This window comes from Pteropus medius, unplaced genomic scaffold (assembly GCF_902729225.1).
Source record: "Pteropus medius unplaced genomic scaffold, Ma_sr-lr_union100, whole genome shotgun sequence".
Taxonomy (NCBI): domain Eukaryota; kingdom Metazoa; phylum Chordata; class Mammalia; order Chiroptera; family Pteropodidae; genus Pteropus; species Pteropus medius.
Window position 1 is genome coordinate 1,011,030 of NW_024352789.1, and position 22,235 is coordinate 1,033,264.

Genomic DNA, 22,235 nt, shown 5'->3' on the forward strand with positions numbered 1-22,235 from the left:
AACTGGTCGCGTCCTCAGACCGTTTACGCCGCCGTTTACGCGTTATTCGGGCAGCCTGTGACTCCTGGGCGCTGTGTGCGACACGGGGACAGGGGCGGGGTGGGGGTGCCAGCTGTGCCGGGATGTTCCGACCTCGGGGGGCGCCTGCCGCACCCCGCCTGCAGCGCGCCCCGGGGAGTCGATGCGTGCGCAGAGGCGCGGCTTTGCTCGGCTTTGCTCGCGGGCGGTGAGGACGTGGCGCAGGTGCAGAGGACGCGCTTCGGCCCGCGCGGCAGGTGGGCCGTGGTTCTGTCTGCGGGGCCCCCACCACGCGACAGGAGACTCCCAGAGCGGGTGACGTTTCAGTCCTTTGGAGAAATATAAACGCTCCCCGCCCACCGCTGCCGCCTGGTCCGACCTGGTTCTTCCGCCCAGGTTGGTGAAGGATCCAGAAACCTCTTTATTTTCAGTTGCAGAAAACGCCCTCTGAGCTAGAGCTGAAGAACCCCTCCCCAGGGGCCAACAGGTTGGGGTCCCGCAGCCACGGCGACCTTGCTGTTACCCCACAAACGTGCAGCAAGACCGTGCATGTGTCAGAACGGAATGGAAACTTACCAGAAACTTCCGGTCGAGATTTTTCTCTCAGGACCTAGCAGGGTGTCATGGGGTGGGGGTGGGGTGGGGTGGTGAGCCAAGAGGCAGGCCACTCAGAGCCCTTCCAGCTCCCCTGTCTGCCACGGTGTGGGGAGACCCAGAAACGGTCACTCGCTGGCCTGGCTGGAGACAGGCAAACTCCCAGGTGAGCCCACCTGGCGCCCCGGCCCAGCCTAGGACCAGGGCCCGGCGGTCAACACTGGGTTTGGATCACATCTACCCCGGCCACAGAGCCTAGGGGACCCCCCATTAACCATAGGACCTGTAGCAAATCACCTAATCTCTCGGAGCCTCAGTTTCCCTATGTGTACCGTGGGGGTGATGGTACCCTCTCGTGGTCCTGCTCAGTACCGAATGAGACAGTGCCTGGGAAGCACATGGCACAGGGCCTGGACCCTGAGGCTGCCTTCGCGGTGTCCGACGTGGAGGCCACCCTGCTCCTTCCCCCGTCCCCTCCCCTGGAGCTGGGCTAGCCCTCCAGACCTGGCCACCCTTCCCCAGCTGCCTTTTGAAGATTCCTGTGACAGCGTAGGGCACAGGGACTGGGGAGTCCCCAAGGAGGTCACCTAACCCTGCCTGGGGCTTGGAAGAAGCCAGCTAAGACATGTGACAGGAGACACTTTACCTTCAAGAATGAGAGCGAGCCTCTCCACTGGGGAAGCTGGCAAGAAAGGGAGGCTCGTCCAAACCCCGAGGGACAGAGGTAACGGGAGTCAGTGTGGCCGGAACGAGGGGCCGGGCTGGGCAGTGGGGCTGTTTGCGGGAGGGCCCTTTTGCCAAGTACAATTAGGAGGTTGGACTTGACCCTGAACGCTCTGGGGAGCCACCGAAGGGCCCTAAGACGGGGGCAGTGCGGCTTGGGTTGCATTTCGGGCTCTGGCAGCAGGGTGGAAGCTGGGTGGGGTGGGGCACCTTGTGGGGTGGCCCCTGTCGCCCACGTATGGGAGGGAGTCACCTTGCTCTTACCGCTTCGAACAGAATTGGGCACAAGCACCCACCCCCACAAGGAGGGATCCCCGAGTCTACCCACAGGTCTCCAGGCTCCTTGGGAACTTCATTCCTGTCTTGGCAGCTCCTCAGCCGCCAACTCCTGCTTCTGCTGGATTCTCCAGCCCCATCCTACGCACAGCGGCCCCCGCGGACAAGGGCTCACTGCCCGGTCCCTTCATCCCCGCGGACGCGTGATCCAGGCCTTTGGGTTATCTGACTTCTGTGAGCCCGCAGCAAGGCGAGGGGGGTGTTGCTGACGGCACCACAAACAATATGGTGTTGAATTTTGCACAGTCTTGTTTTTGAAAGTCTCGTGCCCATTCGTGCTGCTTCTGAGCAGGCTCTGCCCTCCCTCCTGCCCCAGGTGCTCCCCGGCCTCTTGCCCCGTCCTCCCGATCCTGCAGCCCCCAGCCCCCCAGGCAGATGAAGCCCCGTGTTGGTGCCCTCTGACCCCATCCCAGCTCCACCTCAGAGAGACCTCCTTCCCCGGCGAGCACGCTTAGGTAGACAGGTGGCTCGAAAGCAGAGGTGGTCTCTTCCCCGATGGGGTGTCTACTGCCGGGTCTACCCCGGCGGGGGGCACTAGGAGGGCGGGAAAGATGCCGCACGGGTATCCCGTCTGTGGGAATGACAGTCACTGCCTGCTTCCACACACAGAGACCAGGGTGGGTTGGCGACCCACAAGGGGGTCCCAGGGTGGTGGGACCCAGCCTGTTTCAATTGCATGTTGATTCTGTGGTCAGTGAAGACTCTTCTGAGAAATCAACGTTTGAAAGAGTGAGCGTGAGTTTTCTTTAGAATAAAACCAAGTAAAGCGCACACCGGCTAGTTCCCGACACGGAGGGTTCTCTTGGGGGGGCTGGCGGTGAGGGGCACGGGGACCAGAAGCAGGCACGATGGCACAGGGCCCTGGCTTAACCTCTCTGGGTTTCGTGTTCTCCATCTGCACACGGCTCTTGGTGGGTCTGTTTCCACGCCGGGCTTATGTAAAAAGGCCGTCGGAAGAAAAGTGTCCATGGCTGGGAACACAGGGACGGGTCCCCACGTAGAGGGTCCGAGGCAGAACGCTGGGTCCCCAGTGGTGCCGCGGTCAGGGGGCGAGAAACCCGTTATGCGGAGAAGACGCCTCGCTCCTTCCAGTGTGTAGCTCGGCTTCCATTCTCTGAGAACGGGGGACGAGAAGGGTTTAGCGGTCACCGCTGGTGTCCAGCTGCCCCGAACCAGCTTCGGACTCCGAAGGCCCCGTGGGTTCTGAGGCACACTGCAGGGGACCACAGGTGAACTCTGCCAGGGACACTCAGGTGGGTCCTGGCCCAGCCACGAGGGACATTACACCCGGCCGAGTGCCACTTGGCTCCGTAAGTCACGGCAGCTTCTGACGGGGAGGCTTCTCCTTGGAAAGACACAGAGCTGGCGAGCATGGCCCCGGCCTCCGAGGTCTGGGGTCGCTTCCTGCTGGCTTCTCTCGAGGTACCGTTTTTCCTACCTTTGCTCCTTCCCCGTCCTTGCCCCCTTTCTCTGGCTCGTTCTGGGGTGCCCTCGCTGACTGGAAATTTCGTGGGAACCATCACTGCAAACCCAGGAGTTCATTTCATCACTGACAATCAGCTCTCGTCCTCTGGGAAACCTAATTAGGGATTACAGGACTTTTGATGTCGTTTCCATGGAAACCCCCATAGTAATGGTGTAGAGGCAGAATACATGCTCCAGGGAGTCTGAAAAAAATTAATGTGTTATTACTGGATTTTTAAGAAAATCTTTAATTTTTTTCCTTTTTGCTTTTTTTCCCTGCACATATATATATATATTTTTAACGATGGAAATTTTCCCTGGAGTTTTTCTCCCACAGAGAGAGAACAATAGAGAACACAAAAAGGCCTTTTCCACTTTCTCTCCTGGAATTTAGAAACATTCATAGTTAGAGAAGAATGAAAGTTTCTCGGATCAGTCAGAACGTCTTAAGCGGGATCTCCCCTAAGAGCCGAGGACATTTTAATGAAAGACGTTGTTAAAATAAAGAACTCGAACGGCCTCAAGGCTTTCAAAACAGACGGAAAAACCAGTGCGTCCAGTGGATCAACTGCAAACTTATTTACCCTGGAAGGAGAGAGGAAAAGGCAGGCTTCTCGTGTGCCTCGGGGCTGGGGGGCCTGGCGCTCAGCGCTCCGGGGTGACACCGAGGCCGTGGGACCCACAAGGCCGCCCATCCTGCCCTGCAGCCAGCACCCGGTGGGCTCTGGCGGTTCCACTGGAGCTGACCTGTCTCAAGGTGACCAGAGGGCCCTGCAGACCTGGTCTGGCTGAGGTAGGGGTGCAGAAGGAGGGCCCAGCAGACTTTACAGAGAGCGAGCCTGTTTTGTACCCATGTGCCACGGCTGAAATTCCAGGGTTTCTGGAGAATCCACAAATAGCTGAAATTCTTTCCTTCGATACTTCTAATTGGCCATCCAAGGGGGGGATGCCCACACTGACCTCTCGGCTAGCTGCCCCCAAAGCTTGCCAAGAAGATTTGCTGTCCCCAGACTCTCTGTAGCTGCCCCCACCTTTGTTCCTTGGTCCAGCGCTACCCAAGACCCCGGTTCCAGCTTAGTCCCAAACTTCCTCAGGCTGGACGATCACCTGGGACACCTTAGACCGGGCTGGGCCACTCCTTGGGAAAAGGAGGGTGTCCTTGCCATGGCATAAGAAGACCTGCCCGGGACTTCATCAGCCACAGCTTGGGAATGAGTTTTTTACTGGACATTTCATCTCGGGCAGTTAACGGGGGCCACTGGCAATCTGTCATTGTCTTCACGTGACACAGCCACCCACCTACCCACCCCTTTACTCACTAAGACCCTGCCGGCTGCCCGGTGTGTGCCGGGCATGGTCTCGGGCACTGGGGGAGGTGAGATGTGCCAGGCGTGGGTCCCGTCCCTGTAGCACTCACGTGCCCCGAGAACACACACGAGGTGCCAGGCACCGGCCAGAGGGTCTGTGTGGGACCATGGCATGGTGGCTCTGCAGAGCAGTTGACACCTCGGGGGTCATCGAATCCATCCCCTCATTCTTCGGGAGGAACCGAGCCCAAGAGAGGGAACTGGCGTCTAAAGTTGCACAGGAAGCGGTCGATATTGGTTCACTAAACAGGCATTTGTTGCAAACCCACCAGATACTGAGATCTGGGCTGGAGATGCCACAGGCGCCAGGGGAGACGCCGTCCCTTTGGAGCTGTGGCTGGTGGGTCCCCATCTGGGTTGTATGTTAGAATCAGCTTGGAGCTTTAAGAAAAACCCCAATGCCAGGGCCCCACGTCCAGCGGTCCGGACGGGCTCGGTCCGGGTGGCCCGGGCACGGGTCTGTCAGACCAGTCGGGAACCACGGCTTGTGGGGGGGACAGGCAACCACCACGTAAACACGAGCAGAGACACAGCTGAGACCTGCATGTTCTAAGGGACAAACGGGCCGCTTGCTGAGTGAGGACATGGCGGGGCGGGGCGTCTGAGAGCTGTGCCTCGGGGTCCGATGGGAGCAGGCACAGGGTTTCCTCCTCTGGGACAGCAGTGGCATCCTCTGGGACGTACCACCCACCGTGCAGATCCACATCCCCGGCACAGGAGCCCTGTGGAGCAGAGATTCCCCATCTGCAGCCTGAAATGTCTATCTGCCACTCGCAGCCCCTGTCCCACACTGTTCATGAATGTCCCCAGGCCAGCGGCTTAATAATAATTTTCCGAGACGTTAGTAGAGCACAGTCCCTCTTATTGTCTGTAATACTGGACCCCAGCACCAATCCCATGAGGGTGGGGTTAAGATTAGTGGTCCCATGATGGAGATGTGGACCCGGGCTCAGGGGAGGGGTGTGACCTGCCTAGGACCCCACAGCTGATAACTGGATGTGTGTGACTGTGACCTCTGTCTAGCGGCCAGCCCTCCAAATCCGCTCGGCACGTCGCCCCTCCCCCCTTCCCAGAAGCAGGGCACCTGGGAGGCAGAGGCCACAGCCCCTGGGGACTGCACCTTCCTGTCAGGCTGGGCGGAGCGACAATGCCCCCTCCCCTTTGACTCCGAGGTCACAAACCTTGTTCCCCGCCTCCCCCGGGAATCGAAGGACTCTGTGACTGGGTGCTTCAGCTCCTGCCCAGCACGAACCCTGTTACCATAGTAACCCGATGTGCTTCTCTATTATAGGGCGCGTGGCTTTCATCTTGTACTTGAAGAGTTTGGCCAGGCAGTCATGTCGCCCCGGCCTGGCCTGGCAGTGGCAGTTAGGAGCAGAGGGGACCCTTTGAGCAGCCATGAAGCCTTTTCTGTTTCCACAGAAGGCGGAAAGCCCTGTCTGAGAACACCCGGGCTCGGCCGCCCGGGGCGGGTCTCGGCGGGGGCTGTGCTGGGCGCCCTCCCTGTCCTCCCTGTCTCCCCAGTCCGGAGAGCAGCCTCCCCACTGCAGGCTCGCGGGCTGGGCCAGCCCCTCCGCCAGTTGTGCCCACGGCACCTTCTGGTTTCATGAGCCCCGTCGTGGGGACACGTGTGGAGCTGTCTTGTTCAACCCTGAGTCCCTGGGGGGCTCAACGCCTGGGCTCTCTCCGTCCGTGGACCCTGCATGAGTCCGGGCGGGGCACGCAGCAGGTGCTCGGTACACGCTTGTCGGCTGCTTCGCCCGTGCTCCTGGCGTGATGGCTTCACGGAAGGCGAGGGCTGGAAGGCGGCTTGGGTGCCCCGGACCCCAGCCCTCATCTGATGGAAAGACCGAGACCCCCCCACGAGCACTGCTAAAGATAACAGTGCTCATACTCCCTGGGCGCCTGGTGCCTGCTGGGCGGGAGTCTGGGCACTTGGCACATCCTAACCCACTGCAGCCTCACAGCGACCGCTGCGCAGCAGGTATTGTCATTGTCCCAAGGTGGGCACACCGAGGCATGGAGAGGTTCAGTAACTTACCCGAGATCGCAGAGCTGGTTGTAAGGATCTGGTGTCAGGGTCAGGATCCAGAGCCAGGCCGTCCCCGTTCCCAGGGCCACCCCGGTGACAGGCTGCTGCTCTGTGTGAGAGCACAGCTCTGCCAGGGGACGCCAGTGGTGCCCTTCTCTGTCCCCCAGGAGACGTCACTTTCCATACACACCCCCCTCCCGGGCTGAGCGCAGGGCCTGGCAGGAGCTCGGGGACCTGTTTTCAGTACAAACGAGCTGTTCTTCCCCTCCTCATAAAACAGCCAGTTTGGGGACACCCGTTAGCAGGAAGGGACCTTGGGAAGCAATTGGCAGAAATGGAGGCCCGCAGAGTGCGTGTCCTGGCCGGGTCTCCCCGCTTCGCGTCCGGGGCGCTCGGCACCCCAGAGAGGGCCCTGCGGCGGCGGGCCAGCCGCCCCGTCCCTCCTCGCCACCCCCCAGGGTCGGTCCCGCCACACTAACGGGCTCTCTGCCCCCGCCAGCTCTTCGTGATCGACAACGGTGCCGACGACTGGCGGATAGCCATGACCTACGAGCGCATCCTCTACATCAGCTTGGAGATGCTGGTGTGCGCCATCCACCCGGTCCCCGGCGAGTACAAGTTCTTCTGGACGGCGCGCCTGGCCTTCTCCTACACGCCGTCGCGGGCGGAGGCGGACGTGGACATCATCCTGTCCATCCCCATGTTCCTGCGCCTGTACCTGATCGCGCGCGTCATGCTGCTGCACAGCAAGCTCTTCACCGACGCCTCGTCCCGCAGCATCGGGGCGCTGAACAAGATCAACTTCAACACGCGCTTCGTCATGAAGACGCTCATGACCATCTGCCCCGGCACCGTGCTGCTGGTGTTCAGCATCTCGCTGTGGATCATCGCGGCCTGGACCGTGCGCGTCTGCGAGAGGTAGACTCGGGCCCCGCGCCCCCGGGGCGGGAGGGCGGGCGGGGCGCCAGGGCGCATGTGCCCCGCGGAGAGCGCGGGCCTGGACCCGCGCGCGCCTCCGAGGGGCACACGGGAAGGGCGGGGCGAGTGCGGGCAGAAATATGACCGCAACATGGAATCCCTGGAGCCGAGGTAAGCTGGGAGAAACGCATGCATAATATTCCTTTTTCTCTTCCCTTTTGATAAGCAATGTATCAGCACGTGCCAGTGACATCGTTAACCCTTTCTCATGGCTAACACTCTGCAGTTTCTGTATTCTCTCTCTCTCTCTCTCTCTCTCGGAGACGAACCGTGCTCACTGGCATTTTAAAGGCTCTGAGAAGTCCTGCAGTAATGAAACTGGTTTGATGTTGTTTAGTCCAGATTTTCCCCTAAAGTCTTCTCCCACAAACCCTTTTCGGCGTATAACGCTATTGATGCCTCGCTACTCAAAGCTGGGTCCACAGACCAGCAGCATTGGCACCCCGGGGAACTCGTTAGAATGCAGACTCTCAGGCCTCGCCCCAAAACTACTGAATAGAGTTTGCATTTTAACAAGTTCGCCAGGTGATCTGTATGCACCGGAACGTTTGAGAAGCCTCCTACCGATGGAACGTACTTTGGGAAACATCGTTTGGGGAGGCTGGTGGCTGGGCAGTGACTCCGGGAAACGGCTGGTGAGAGAGAAGGGGGCGTGGCCTGATAGAGACGGGCCCCTAACACGTAACGCCAGCCCCTCGGAACTGCCGCCACTAGCGGAGGGCAGGGCTGCTGCTTCCCCTGCCACTGCCACCCTCCAGCCGCCCTGGTCCCTCCTCTCCCTTTCAAGCTGACCCTGGATATCCATTTTACGCTGATTTCACATGTGGGGTCTGAACCCCTAGGTTAAAAACCTGGATTCTGTCCCTGAGTAGCTGTGAGACCTTGGGCAAGTCACCTGACCTCTCTGGGCCTCAGTGGCCGCATCTTTACCTGAGGCTCTCTTGAGACAGAGGGAAGGTAGCTCGAGCGGTCACTTTTATTATGCTGGGAGGCCCGGCCAGGCGTCGCGTGTCACTTGCGCGGGTCCGTGTGTGACCCCTAAGTCAGCGGCACTTCCGGTCGTCTTGCCTCGTCTTCGTGCGCCAGCGTCCCGCCCGAGAGCGCGCGAGCCGAGGAGGCCTGGAGGAAAGTTAGCCTAAAAAAACGCCTCACGCGGGTAGCGGAGCCGGACTTCCCACCGCGGCTGAGAGGCTCCGTTTGCAGGCGTTTCTTGTCGACACCTGGCCAGCAGACACGCAGACGAGGGGGGCGTCTCTCTGCAGCAGGACGAGGGCCCCTCGGCCCGCAGGGTCAGCCTCCGAGTGCCAGTGCAGTGCTGGGAGACGTTTCTGATGGACAGAGCCCCAGGGACGTCCGGTAGCCACCTGCCCAGAAGCCTGCCACTGCTCGGCCGCGGGCGCTGTGACCTATCGATAACTCCAGGGAATTCTGTGGCCGCCTCCTGATCACGTCGGAAGCGCCGGCTGCTACGCTCTTCCCGCTTTCCCTACTAGGCCGGCAAAGCCGAGGTTTCTAACGACGGTCATTGAATTTGCATAGCCCTTTACGGTGTGGTGTTCGAAAGCTTCCTGGTCCTCCCATTTGCCCTGTTTGCCATGTCCGGTCACCTCGTGTTTCAGATGAGCACGTGGGCTGGCCACAGGACAGAGACTCTGCAAGTGAGATTCATTGTTTCTTGAATGTGTCCCAAGTCCAGCTGACGAGTCTTCACAGGGAAAAATGCCTGCTTCGGAGTATGTAGTTTGCAGATACCCTGTTGCGTTTTATTTGGCATCAAATGACCCTGCAAGTCTGCAGAGCCGAGGCCGGGTTGCCCGGGCCCCCAGCGGACCCCGGGCCTCTGATATGACTGACAAGCCCCAGCTGAAGTCCAAGGCAAAGGCACGGAGAAATAATGAACGAATCGAAAATTCTCCTAAAGTCCCATTTCCCTTCTCTTGGGAAAAGGCCCTTTGAGCAAAGGCTTCTGCTTAGATCTCGTGTGGCACGCAGAGGCCACCGAAGGCATTCTCGCGGCTTCTGATGTTTGGTCGCTTACCCTGTGCCAGTTTACGCTTCGTGTATATGTTTACTCCACTTGCCCTTGCGGTCGACCTGTGACAGAGGTACCGTGACTGTCCCCGTTTCAGAGTTGAGGAAGCAGTTGTAAAGGCATCAGCTGAAGTCACCGAGCTAGTCAATGTGAAGCCAAAACTTGAACTTGATTCTGACTCTGAACTTCATGTTTGTCTCGCCACCCCAGGCTTAATCCTTACGGCGACACTGTGGCCCAGTCTCTCCTGGCGACTCTCCCTGTCTGTGTGTCTCAGAGCCACTGAGACTGACACCTAAACGCCCAGCCTCGCCGTCGTGTCTGCCTCTGACGTCTGTTTTCTTAACCATTTTATCGTGCTGCCTCCAGCGCTGACTTCATGCTAAGTCGGAGCAGATCCGAGTGCAGTGGGTGCCGTGGCGTGCCACCCAGATGCCCCCTCTGGACCCAGCTCAAGCCCCGTGCCCGGTGCAGCGAGCACCCGGCGACCTGTCTGTGTGGGAGTTCAAAGACCCAGCCCCTTCGCCCGCAGCAGGACGGTTCCGCAGGGCCACCGGGCCCCAGGGCTCCCTGAGGGGCCACTGAGGGGCCACCGGAGGCCCCGTCGTGACTGCGTGGCTGTCTGCACTTCATCTCCCTCTGCCCGGCCCTCACTCCCCACCAGCGCTGGTGCTGAGAACAGCCACGACAGAGCCCCCGTACCCCAGCGTCAGTGTCTCTGAGACTCTTCCCAGGAGTCTGACTGTGAAAACGGGTATGAATAAGTGTGCTTTTTCCGAATCAGGCAACGCACTTCTCTTAAAAGGACCAAGCAATTTCTTTTAGGATCGAGCTTAAATGACCATTGTCCTTTCCCAGTGTCAAATAATAAGCAGGATTGGCAGAAACCTCGAGACAAGCATCCATCCACTAGAGACTGGACAGAACGGAGGAGGGGCTGCTTTGGGGGAGGATGAGGTGGGGGAGATGGCCTTGATCTCTCTCAGCCTGATCGGGTAACGATTCCGTCACCTGGGACAGCAGAGCGCGTAAGTGACTTGTCCAAGGTCACGTAGCACTGTGACAGGTTCTAGATGAGCTCTCGCCGGCTGGTTTACATTCCAGGTGGCTTCCGTCAGCCTGGACTTATCGCTGGCTGTGTGCACACACTCTGTGAAGTTGCTATGGAAATCCCGCTCCAGCAAGACGCGTTTTGAAAGACATTTCTCATGTCTCGAGCTGGCTTTTATGTGACAATAGAGGTTTTCCACATTTCCTCCTCCCAAGGAAGGAGGACGGGGAATTAGTCATTCCCCAGAACAGCCTGCAGTAGGGGGGCCGAGGCGGTCACCGGGAGGGCGTGTTTTCCTTGGCCCCTGGTGAGACGCTACGTTACCATTCCGAGGCCTGACAGCTGTGGTGCTTGGCGTTCTCCGGGGTTCTCCTGGCCGCCTGCCTGCCGCCCACAGACCGCCCGGAGCCCATCTGAGGGACCTCCTCATTAAACACTGACATGCCGAGCGGCCTTGCTGGCGGGGGGGACCGTGGAGGGCCGCGGTTCCCTGGCACTCCCTGAGCAGGGCACTGCCAGCTCACGCGCGTGTGTGACACTCCCTGGGAGGAGTGTCAGGCCGCTCGCCACGCTGACAGAGCGGGCTGAGTCGGCTCTGGTAAGTGAGCGTCCAGCCCCTTGAATGGACTCCCAAGCTGGACACACAGGCCTCTCGGCAGGTCAGGCCCCGGCCCGTCAGCCTGTTCCTGGTGATGGTGTCAGGAATTTTCGTCTTCTTCCACATGTTGGTATTATAATGATGAATTTGCTTCTGGAGACCTGGGCGCTGGAAATGGAGAAAAACAATTAGTGGCCCATTCTTTCTCTCAATCAAACAGAGCTGCAGAGCTGCCCCCCATTGTAAGAGAAATGAAAAGAGGGCCCCTTCCTCCACCCTCTTCTGCCTCCTCTCAAACCCCCAGCTCTGCAGCATCCAGAAGCCTGGTAGCGAGACCTTCTTTCCTCCCCAGCTCCCCCCTCCCCATCTCCCTCCTTCCCATCTCCCTCCCACGGACTCCTCCTACCTCTGGCAGAGCCTTCGGCTCTGAGACAGCAGCAGGAAGGCAGTCTATGAGATGAGGTATGCTGCATGGGGGACCACGAGCCCCCGAGTTGAGCGCTCATGCGCAGGCCGAGCTGGGAAGGGCCTTAAGAACCACGGACCCAGGACTGTGGTTGCTCGCGGCCCCTGGGGTTTGAGGCACAGCCCCCAGTGTGGACCACATGCGGGACCCCCATGTGGGATGACGGGAAGAAATGATCAGAACTTCGTCATAGTTATTTTTATCTAAAATATCAAGCTTTGCCAATATTTAATACGCAGGTAGACAGCTGTGTGTGGGTGCAATTTATGATGAATGTATGTGTCGCAGGGCAGGATACCTGCTGAAAAATTTTTACTAGGAGGAGTCCATGGCTTCAAAGGTTTGCAAACCACTGGTTTGGGGTCTCAGAAGACCAGTTAGCGAGTGAGGAAAGCCTTCTGCCACATCGGACGGAGCCTGCTGGACGCTGGGTCCCTGTCCTCTAGCTGGAGAAAGGAGACGTCAGTGCCCCATAGGGCAGAGCCGCTGCCTGAGGCAACCCTGCTGCCCAGTGCCAGGTCCGCACAGGTCACTGCGAATTCAAAGAGGACGAATTCACGGCAAGGGGCGGGGCACGGCGAGGAAAAGAAGAGAGAGAGAGAGGCAGAGGGAAGCGAGGGGTTCGTCCAGGAGGCCTTTGAAGCAAACCCGCGGCATCGAGAAAGGAAAACGCCCCTGGAGATGCCCAAGGATGCTTAATTACGAGGACAGAAAGCAACGCCGGACGGGTCTGGGGCGTCCCCAGTAGGGCGCGGGCAGACGTGGCCTTCGCCACGGGAGGAGAGAGCAGGTGCGAAGTGGGGACGCATCTGGTTTGCTGAAGCACAGAGTTCCAGGAGACGGGAACCGTTCCAGCGAACAGGAAACCCACACTGGGGGCACCGAAGCTTTCAGAATGTGGAACGTGGACGACAATCTTAAAAGTTTCTCGGAATGGAGGAGACCAGGAGAGATGGGAGGGGACAGGTGGACAGGACAGAACGAGGAGCTACAGAATCAAGGCTAAATTCGAGAATCAGAGTTATGCTGGAGGAAGAAACAGGAAGAATTTGGGTAAAAAGCACGATCAAGGACACGCGTGAAGAAAACTTTTCCAGAACTGGCGGCCGGAAGCGGGGTGGGGAGGTTAAGATTAGGCAGAACAAAACCAACTCCAGGAGAGTAAATTAAGTTTGCAACAAAGACGAAGAGAGGAATTAACGAATTTAAAAAAACAGAAGCCCAGGATTTATAAATTCCGAAGATACCAATGTCTAATAAATATAATCAAGAAAAAAGTTAGAAAACACAAACGAAATTAAAAATGTCAGGGGTAATAACTACTGTTTCTAAGGGTGTTTTCATCAAAGAGAATAGCTTTACGTTTTTTGAAAAGGAAAGACCGTTGAGGGGAACTTTCTCTACTAGATATTAAAATGTATTATAAAACTAAAGGAATTTAGACCCCCTGGCACTACCGAAAAATCGGTAATGACAGATCAATGAAATCTAATGGAAAACTCTGAAATAAAACCCTAGCGTGTAAGAACCCAATATGTGAGGAAGAAAACCAATTAGGGAGCAATAGATTGTTCCATAAATGGTAATGGGGAGATTGGATTCTTGGATGAAAAATCAAATTAGAACTCCATCTCTCACAAGCCGCCAAAATAAATTCCAGGTAAAGTCAGATGCAAAAGAAAAACCATGAACAGCTCTGGGAAACAAAGTGAATATTTAAACATTTCCGAGATGAGAGAGAACCGTTAAAAGCATGAAATCTCAGAAAAGAAGAAACATGAAGGAAAAGAGAGGCGTATTTGATAACATCGTACATACAATATTAGATTTCTGTCCTTCAAAAACACAGACTTATTTAAAAAGCAAGTGTTATACTAGGAAGAATATTCGCCGCAAACATGGCAAGAGGTAAATATTCCTATTATACAAAGCAGTCTTAGAGACCAGTCAGGAAAACCCATCTCGGTAAAAAAGAAACAGGCTAAAAATAAAAACAATCAGAAAGGAAAAAAATAGAAAGAGCCAGTAAAATAAAACACACACACACACACACACACACACACTGCACGTACACATTCGGCCTCACTGATGGAAGAGCTACAAATTAAAACTGCAAGGAGAGATTTTTTTTTTTCTCCTCCGCAATTGACCAACATTTACATAAGTATAATTCAGCACTTTCAAAGTCGTTATTGGTGGTGATGATGGGACATGCGGGTTGTTTCTCCCCAGCTCATGGCGAGAAGGAAAAGTGTCAACTCCTTTCCAGAAAACGCTTTATCAGTGTGTCATGGGCGCCCGTGCAAATTTGGAACTTTAACCCAGGGATGCTCCTGAAGCTATTGTGATGCCATCATGGGTTTATGTCAGGATTTTTCAGCGCAGTGCTGTCTCAGGTTGTGCAGGACCAGAAACCAAGTAACTGTCCGGGAGTTCACTGGTTGAATAAATTGTAGGCTATCCATATGGTGGGTGGTTAGGCACCAGCTAAAAAAATCAGCTTTTGAAAGCTACAGCAAGGTAGGGAGGTAGTCATGCTGCGATGTTTGGAAAAGGAGCACACAAAATGGCATTGTACAGGACGGTGTCAATTTAAGATACAGAGATATTGTGATATGTGTAGAAAATGCTAGGAAAATACGTACGCGCATCTAGCATTTTTCCGTCACGTGAGATTCTTTTATGACGTCGCATTGTATTTCCCACAGTGAGAACGCACGGCTTAATACAGGTCGGTTTGTTTTTTACAGCAAAGAGGTAGCATTGGTTTTTACTCCCCAAACCTCTCTTTCCCTCTTCCACAGGAACTCGTGTTTTACATCTACAGCGCTTGGCGAGTAATGTCCGGTGGCTCCGTTTTCACATAGATTCTCAAAAAAGCACAAAGGGAGTTAGTCGCGCGCTGAGGGTCGCCCTTCCGACCTAGCAGCCAGTGGCCTTAGTGGACAGGGCAGCGGGATGACGCGAGCCTGGGCTCGAGCCCTTTTTCCCGGCCGGTGTGGCACTTAGGGCCCACTCCCGTGGCCGCGGGACGTTTGCGGCAGGACCGGTGTCCATGCAGGTGGCAGGTGGAGTTCCGCAGGTGAGGGGTGGCCCGAGGCCCGGCCCCATTCTCCTTCGGCAGCGCTCTGGGCGGGCCAGGCTGTGGGGGCCCACGGGGACGCGGGAGCTTTCGTCCGTGGGCACGAGCGTGGTGCGGGGCAGTTGGTCCCCGCATCGCCCGCGCCAGAGGGGGCGGGGCCAGGTGCTCTCGCCGGGGCGTGGCCGGGGCGTGGCCTCCGGGCGGGGGCGGGGTTCAGGTTCGGCCCCTGTCGCCCGGGGCTGCCAGGAGCCACCCGCCGGGCTGTCCCCTCCAGCGTCTTTGCCTCAGGTGGAGCCAGCCAAGGGAGCATTATCCAACCTTCCCACAGCGGGACCCGGGAGACAAGCCCTACAGAAACGGGCTGCCGTGGCCATCGCGCCATTCTGCCAAGGGTGGTGCCCAGCCAGTAGGGTGGAGCCGAGAGAAGTGGCTTTGTGGCCGGCATCCCCTTGGGTCCCACAGCCTGGCCCGCCCAGAGCACTGCCGGAGCGGAATGGGGCCGGGTCTCGGGCCACCCCTCGCCTGCGGGCATCTGCGCTGAATCCTCACCCTCTGGGACCCCCTGAAAGGGCCGCGCGCTGGGAGGGGACAGTGCCGAGAATCTGACACGGGCTGGAGTCCTCGCAGGGAGCCGGGGGTGGGGGGGGAGAGGGAGAGGTTCCCGGCAGCCTCGCCCGCCACGACCATTTGTGGGCTGACGTTGGTGGAGATAAGAATTCTGTGAAGTGTCACCTGTGGGTGGTTTTGTTTGCCCCGGCGACCCCACCGTGTCCCACGTCTCCGGTGCGGCCGCGGCCAGCGAGGGATGGACGCCCGCCCGCAGGCCTTCTCCTCGTGCTCGGCGGCCTCGGCCGTGTCATGCGTGCGTACCCTCTTCGCCACCCCGGCTGGTGTGGCACCCGCACCCCCACCCCCCTCAGCCCGGCCGCTGAGGGCTTTTCCACCTGATTTTCTCTTTCTGTGTAATACCGCCCCACGTGGGCCACCACCTGGCAGGAGCCACAGCGAAGCTGAAGCCGGAAGGGAACTGAGCCACGTGGGGACCAGAGAGGACTCTGAGTGCCTGGAGGCGCGTGTCCTGCCCTCGGCTTTAGCGGGGGTGGGGGTCCCTCCCGGGGTCCATTTCTCTGCTGGGTGTTCTCGCTGCTCAGTGGTGGTTTACCAGGCTCTCGCAGACCGAGCACTGGGCGCTGAGACGGCCTCCCCCGCTCCACAGGACCCTCGCAGGCCGGTCCCTCCCCGGCCCCTCTGTTCCACCAGAATCTCCTTCCTCTAGCTGGACACCCCCGCCCGGATTCCTGGAGGCGCGGTTCTCAATTACAAAGAGCTCACTAAGTAAGAATAATGCTGCTAATAGTCATTGAGCCCTACCATTTGCCAAGCAATAATGTTAGGAATTAAATACACCTTAGAGAATAAACCACACTTGGTGTTTTTCCCCCAAGGGCTTCCGACCGATAATGAGCCAAGAAACACAGAAGCGTGTAATTTCGAATCTGCGAAGGAGTCAAAAAACAGGATCGTCGTGATTTTTTAAAAAGCAGTGGGATTGCGGGGGGAGCCCACCCAGCTGGGACCCGCTTGAGGGTCTCTCCGGGGAGGTTAGGTTTCAGCTGAGACTTGAAACACAGGAAGAAAGGGACCATCGACAGACCTAAGGGGCGGCGTGCCCAGAAGAGGGGACAGCGTGTACGAAGGCCCTGGGCGGGCGAGAGCAGGCTGCGGGGGGCGCCGGAAGGAGAGCAGAGTGGACGGGCATGNTGGACAATGAGAAGGGCAGGTGTTCAGTAATCAGATGTTTGCCCTGCCTTGTAGCTAGGTCGTGAAGGGTATCTCTGGTGACAGCTCGTAGGTGGACAAGGCCTCTCGTTGAAATTCTTTACGGGAGAGGTCAAGGTTTCTCGGGAGCCCGCAGGGTGTCGGTTGCCTTCGGCTCAAAATAATTTACACGCCCATGGGGCATGTCTTGAGGGGGCCTGTTATGAACCCCGATGATGATAACACCTCACATTTCTAAATATAAGGTTTTATTGCCTACAAAATTGAAAGCAGTGGCACCTGAAGTCCAAAACCCCAGGGCTCATACCGGAGCTTACTGAAGGACCGGCTGTGTGACTTTGGGCGAGTCAATAATCCTCTACAATAAGACAAGTGCCTGGTTCTGTAGCTGGTTCCTGACAAGCCCTGGGTCCTTTCCTTTCCCGGGCCTCTGTCCTGGATGGGTTACGAAGTCAGACAAGGGGAGGCACGAAAAGCCGGGGAAACCATAAAATCCAGGACCGCTCTCTGATTCTCCCGACGGACTTAGAAGTGAGCAGGCAGGTCGGAGCCCAGAGTCTCCGTGTAGTGGGTCAGGACGTGGGGCCTTGTGGGGCACTGGGGGGGCCTGGGACCCCTGATCCTGACGGCCCGCCGCAGGGTTCTTGGGCTGTTGCTGAAATTGGAGAGTTGTCTTCTGTGGCCGTGTTGGCGCCAGAGGTGGAAGCATCTGTGCAAAGAAAAATAAGTCTTCCTTTTCGTTCGGGCTACGACGTCGTTGTATAATTTCTTTGGCGCCATGCTATCTGGTACCTAGACAGAAACTGTGATGGGTGCTGTAGAAAACCGCACAGTGGGAAGCCGCTTCCTGTGCGTGCGCCCGGCAGAAACAGCCCATTGTCTCCGAATGTCACGTCAGCTTTCGGAGGGAGTGGGCAGGGGGTTGGAGGCTGGCTGGACATTTTCTGAGAAAGTATATGTCAAAATGAATAAAGTAACCAGCTCTATTTTCCAACTGACAGAGTTAAGTAAATGCGACTGTAGTTAGCCGGGCAGTAGCTTTATAATTATTTTGTCAAGTTTAACATATGAAATTGCTCCCACTTAGTTACCAGTATTCTTAATTTGTTTTGTTCTTGTTTATAATTTAAACCGTGCATTTCATTTAGGGAATAAATGTGTCTTGAGGCTTTTCATTATTTCAGAAATTAGACTAGATTCTCCTGAGGGGTGCAGGCTGTCACCGCGGCCAAGTTAGGCAAAGCCCGCCGGCCTGTGAGACGGAGCCGGGGTCTCGGGAGCCTGGTGCGGGTGACCTCACGCCTCGGGCAGGGAGAACCATCATTTATTAAGTGTGTTTCCATGCTTCTGGCACACGTCGCCCCCCCGAACCCTTCCGTTTCTGGGGCCGAGGGCAGCGGGGCCGAGGGCAGTGGAGTGGCTTGCTCACTGCCATGCGAGGCTGCCATTGGACCGTCTGTCCCCAGCAGATGGCAGGTCTGTCAGAGACTCTTCTGGAGAGCCTGGCACTCGCAGGAGGGGAATACCGATTTTTGGATAAACAAAGAGCTCACGGCTTCACAGTCTTTGCAACTTGGCCTCTGCGAACGGGCACTCTGTGAGGTGGACAGGGCAGGAGGCATGATCCTATTTTAGAAATCGGGGAATGGTGACTTTGAGAGGTAAGCGAGGCAGACTCTCGCTGCCAGCCCAGGGCTCGCACCTGGAGGAGGACGGTCCCCCGCCTGTCCCCGCACCTCCCTGCCGGGTCCCCTGAGCACCCCCAGAGCTGGCTCCCACTCTCCCTGATCTACTCAGGGCTTGAAGATTCCTGACCCCAAGGTCACTTACCTACCAGGCCAACGGGTGACCCGTGTTGGGTGAACGGACGACGACGATGGCAGTGGCCATCTTTGTTTTCGGGAATAATCGTGTTCCTGGAAAGCCCGTGGGGGACTGTCGCTTGAGGGTGTTCAGTGACGTCACTCGTCAGGCGGGAGTGGGGCCAGCAGACCAGTGTTTAGCTCAGGAATTATCTCATCATCATCATGACCCTGGTCCTCATCCTCATCCACAGCTCCGGGGGTCTAATCATGACGGATTAGACCAAAAAAAACACCCAGGGGGCCTTTTGAGGACGTGACCCCGAGGCCTTCCCTCCGTCTCCTCCGTCTGTCTCCCTCCCTCCAGTGAGTCAGGTTTCCCTCCCATCTGTCTGCTTTTTGGCGCTTTATGCGACTGTCTGGGTTCTTGGGTTCTGCTTTCCAGCGCTGTCCCTGCCGACGCCTCTCCTTGTCCCCACAGCCTCCTCCCGTCGCCGCGGCCAGGCCTGTCGGGGGTCAGAGGTGGGGTGTAGTTTTCAGGCGGCATTCTGTTGCCTGGCGATGGGAAGCGGCGTCTTCTGCGACGGCTGCTTCCTGTGAAACAGAGCCCGGGCTGGAGCTGCTGGGATGAAGGTGCTTCCGGGGGCTTCTGGGGTGCTGGGGAGCGGGGAGATAGCCGGGCAGACAGACTGGCTCCCACGGCGACTCTGGAGTAGCCGTTCTGTCTCTCACAATGGCCAAAGCCCCACCTCACCCTCTCCTGTCCTGCTTCAGGAACCACAGGTGTTCTGTGGCCAGAAGTGTTGGTTAGGGGCCATTGGAGCATCCGTGTGACTCAGCAGTCACCTGCTGCGGCTCCTCGGGGGATGGTCAGCCTGTGGTGACAGCTGCTAGGCGGTTTCCACCCAGAGCTGAACCCTACTTCACCTTGTTCTCTGTGGGGTGCCAGAGGCCTGCCCTCTGAAGCCACCTGGATTCCACATCTACGGTCAGTCCAGCCGCAAGCTCCCCAGAGCCTGGGCGGAGGGGGGCCATGGCAGCGGTGGTGGTGGCAAGTGTGAACACCTGCCTTAGAACTGGAAGGGGCTCTGCAGCAAATTTAGCCAAATCCTCGCAGTTTACAGATGGGGACGCCCGGCCCCAAAGCAGGGAGGGGACGTGTCGAGAGACACAGCAGGTTGGAGAGAGCCTGAGCTCCCGGGGGACGGTCTTTCTCTTGGGGACCCGACCGTCCAGGGCTGACAGACCCGTGGGGTAGGAGGAGGCAGCTCAGCGGCGAGGGGCCCGGGGCTGCTCTCTGGCCCATGTCTTTGCCCACAAGGAACGAGGCTGTGGGGCGGTGGGCAGCCCGAGGCTTCACGGCCCCGCCTCTCCCTCCGCACCCGGGCCTGCCCTTCTCCAGGCCAGTCCCTCGCTGGAGCGCCCGGGCCGGCCACCCGGCTCGTCCTCCTCCGGCACACGCGTCTCCGCTGCGCCCCGGCCTTTTTCTTGCTGTCGCGTTGCTTGGCGTCGGCCTCCTCCCCACGCTGCGAGCACGTGCTAGGGGCTCGCACGCCGTCGTGGATGAGTAAACGGGTTGATCGGGCCCCAAACACGTGCCGGGGGCCGCCCCCGGCCTCATATCTGTTATCTCACTGGACCCTTGAGACGGTCCCTTGAGAGCTGTTTTATACACATCGTTTTAGAGACGGGGCGCCCGCTACCCAGGCCATGCAGCCGCGGGGGCAGGCGCGACCCGCCACACCGGCCCCAAACGCCACGGGAGGCACGCTTCCGTGGGAACCGTGCTGCTTCCAAACATACCGTTTTTCTCCATTTTCGTGCATTTTTTATTAATAGTTTCCAAATCAGGAAACATGGAAATATATTTTTTAATACGAAGAAAGAAAACATTGCCAACAGAGAAACCGACTCAGGAGGATCGGCCGGATGAGCCATCCGGTTTTTCATTTAATAACCGTTCCGAGAGGTTGACAGCCCTTCCCTGACCGGGGAAGCGGGCCGCAGAGGGAAGGGCAGCTGGCCTCCTTCCCGCGGTGTGTCCGCTGGGGAGTGGGGACGCTGAACGAAGCCTTTCAGCTGAACCAGAGCAAAGAGAAAACACAGTGACGGGCGCCGGCTGGCGCCCTTGTTTGCGCGTCCCACCGAGGCCCGCAGGAAGTCATCCAGATGAGTGACACCGGCCAGATGTCCTTCGGCAGTGCGTGCGCCCCGCCCCCTCCGGGAGCAAAAGCCACACCGACCTTGCTCGCAGAGAGAGAGCCAGCGGGTCTGTTTTGGTGCTGGTGGTTGTCTCCCCTTTAAAAATAGCCGAGGCCTTGCACCCATGCTGTTCGTCATTGGGGCTGGAAATAAAAGGCTAGATTTAGATTTGTCTTGGAAAGATCCAGGGCTGTTGCCTTGAATTACCTGGTACAAGGAAAACGTCCTTATTTCCCTAAATTCAAAGCCGACTCAAAAAATAGGGCAGTAGCTGTAGGAATGACGCGGATGGGGAGTGATTTCCTGTGAGCACATGTCACCCGGGCACGTGCGCCAGCAGCCTCGTGGTCAGAGTCATTTGTTTCACAGCTTAAGATGTTTATATAAAGGAAATTGTTTTTAAGAAAAGAGGGAACTTCTCTTTCTCGCCTCGATGCGAATTCCCGTAGCTCGGAAGTCACCAGAAGCCATTTGTTCCTCAGCTAAATCTGAATTTCAGACATGCTCTTTCGCGGGCCTCAAGCGTTCGGAAATCCTCCGAAACTCGAGCTTATTATACCCTTAGGACACGATGACTTTCTCCCCAGGGCTGGACTCACGCGCTGGCACGCCGCGGGCGCCCGATAATTGGAAGTCGACGATGTCGGAGGCCTGGACGAGGGTAGAGGCGTGGATGGGAGTAAACCCCAGGGCTCCGTGATAGTGTCCCACTTTAGGAAGCTCGTCGGGCTCCCTATATGGGCTGGTGTCAACCAGTCACACACAAGGCCTGCCGGCCAGCGTCCACTGGCAGGGACAGCAAGGACGGGCCGGTGTCTGCCCAGCCACACAGTGCTGCCGCCACGCCCCGCCGTGCCCTGCACACTGCGGCTGCCATCGTGAGAATCAGAAAAATCAGGGGCTCGATCCCAGCCTTCTCGTCTACTTGCTTTGAGAAGTCAGTCGGCAACTTTCCTGAGCTGCTTTTCTCTTCCTCATAAAGTCGGGGTCCTGCTGGCTCGTGATCAAGACAGAATGGGGTCATTCGCTCACTCGGCAAACATTCATCGATGCACTGGAGCTGCAGGGAAAGGCCTTCCTCCGCGAAGCTCGTGTTCCCGCAGGGGCCGAAACGGACACGTGGCGTCCCGCCGGGTGGCGGCACATGACGCACGCGGAGGGAGGCGAGGCAGGAAGGGAAGGGGGGCCCCGCGGGCCTGGGGCGGCGTCGGTCCTACGTGGCGGTGACGGACGCTCCAGCGAGAAGCGGACCTGGGAGCGAAGGCCAGAGGTCCCCCGGGGCCGAGAAGGACTCTGAGCGGGCGTCCCGCTGAGCTGCGGAAGGGGCCGTGCTCGGCCCAGCACTTGGGACGAAGGTCGAATGAAAGGAGAACCTGGTGGGAATGACCTTCGCCCCACAGGGCGTGTCTGCCCCCTGCTCTCCCTCCAGGTCCTGGGGTGGCTGCCTTTGCCCCAGTCACACGCTCACGGCCGACAGGGCCCTTCCACGTCACTCCCCACCGCGGCGGCCACGTTGTCGTGAGGCAGGCAGGGTGCACGTCATTACACCCCACTCCCCTGAAGGGGAAACGGACCGAGTCTGTGAAGCGATTCGTTCAAGGTCACAGAGCCGCGAGGGCGTGCATGTCCGTCTTTCGGCTGCGGCCGAGTCTTTCGCTGCGCCAAGGCCAGACTTACACACACAGATGGTGCCGGTGCAGCTACAGCCAAC

The 22,235-nt window shown here is 57.9% G+C and overlaps 1 protein-coding gene across 1 annotated transcript in view; it reads left to right on the top strand.

Moving 5' to 3' along the window:
- The window catches only part of KCNN3 (potassium calcium-activated channel subfamily N member 3), a 113,723-nt gene that overhangs the window by 62,030 nt on the left and 29,458 nt on the right, over window positions 1–22,235 (top strand). Inside the window, 1 exon segment of the mRNA XM_039849888.1 lies at window positions 7,034–7,452. Coding sequence (XP_039705822.1) covers window positions 7,034–7,452 — 419 coding nt within the window.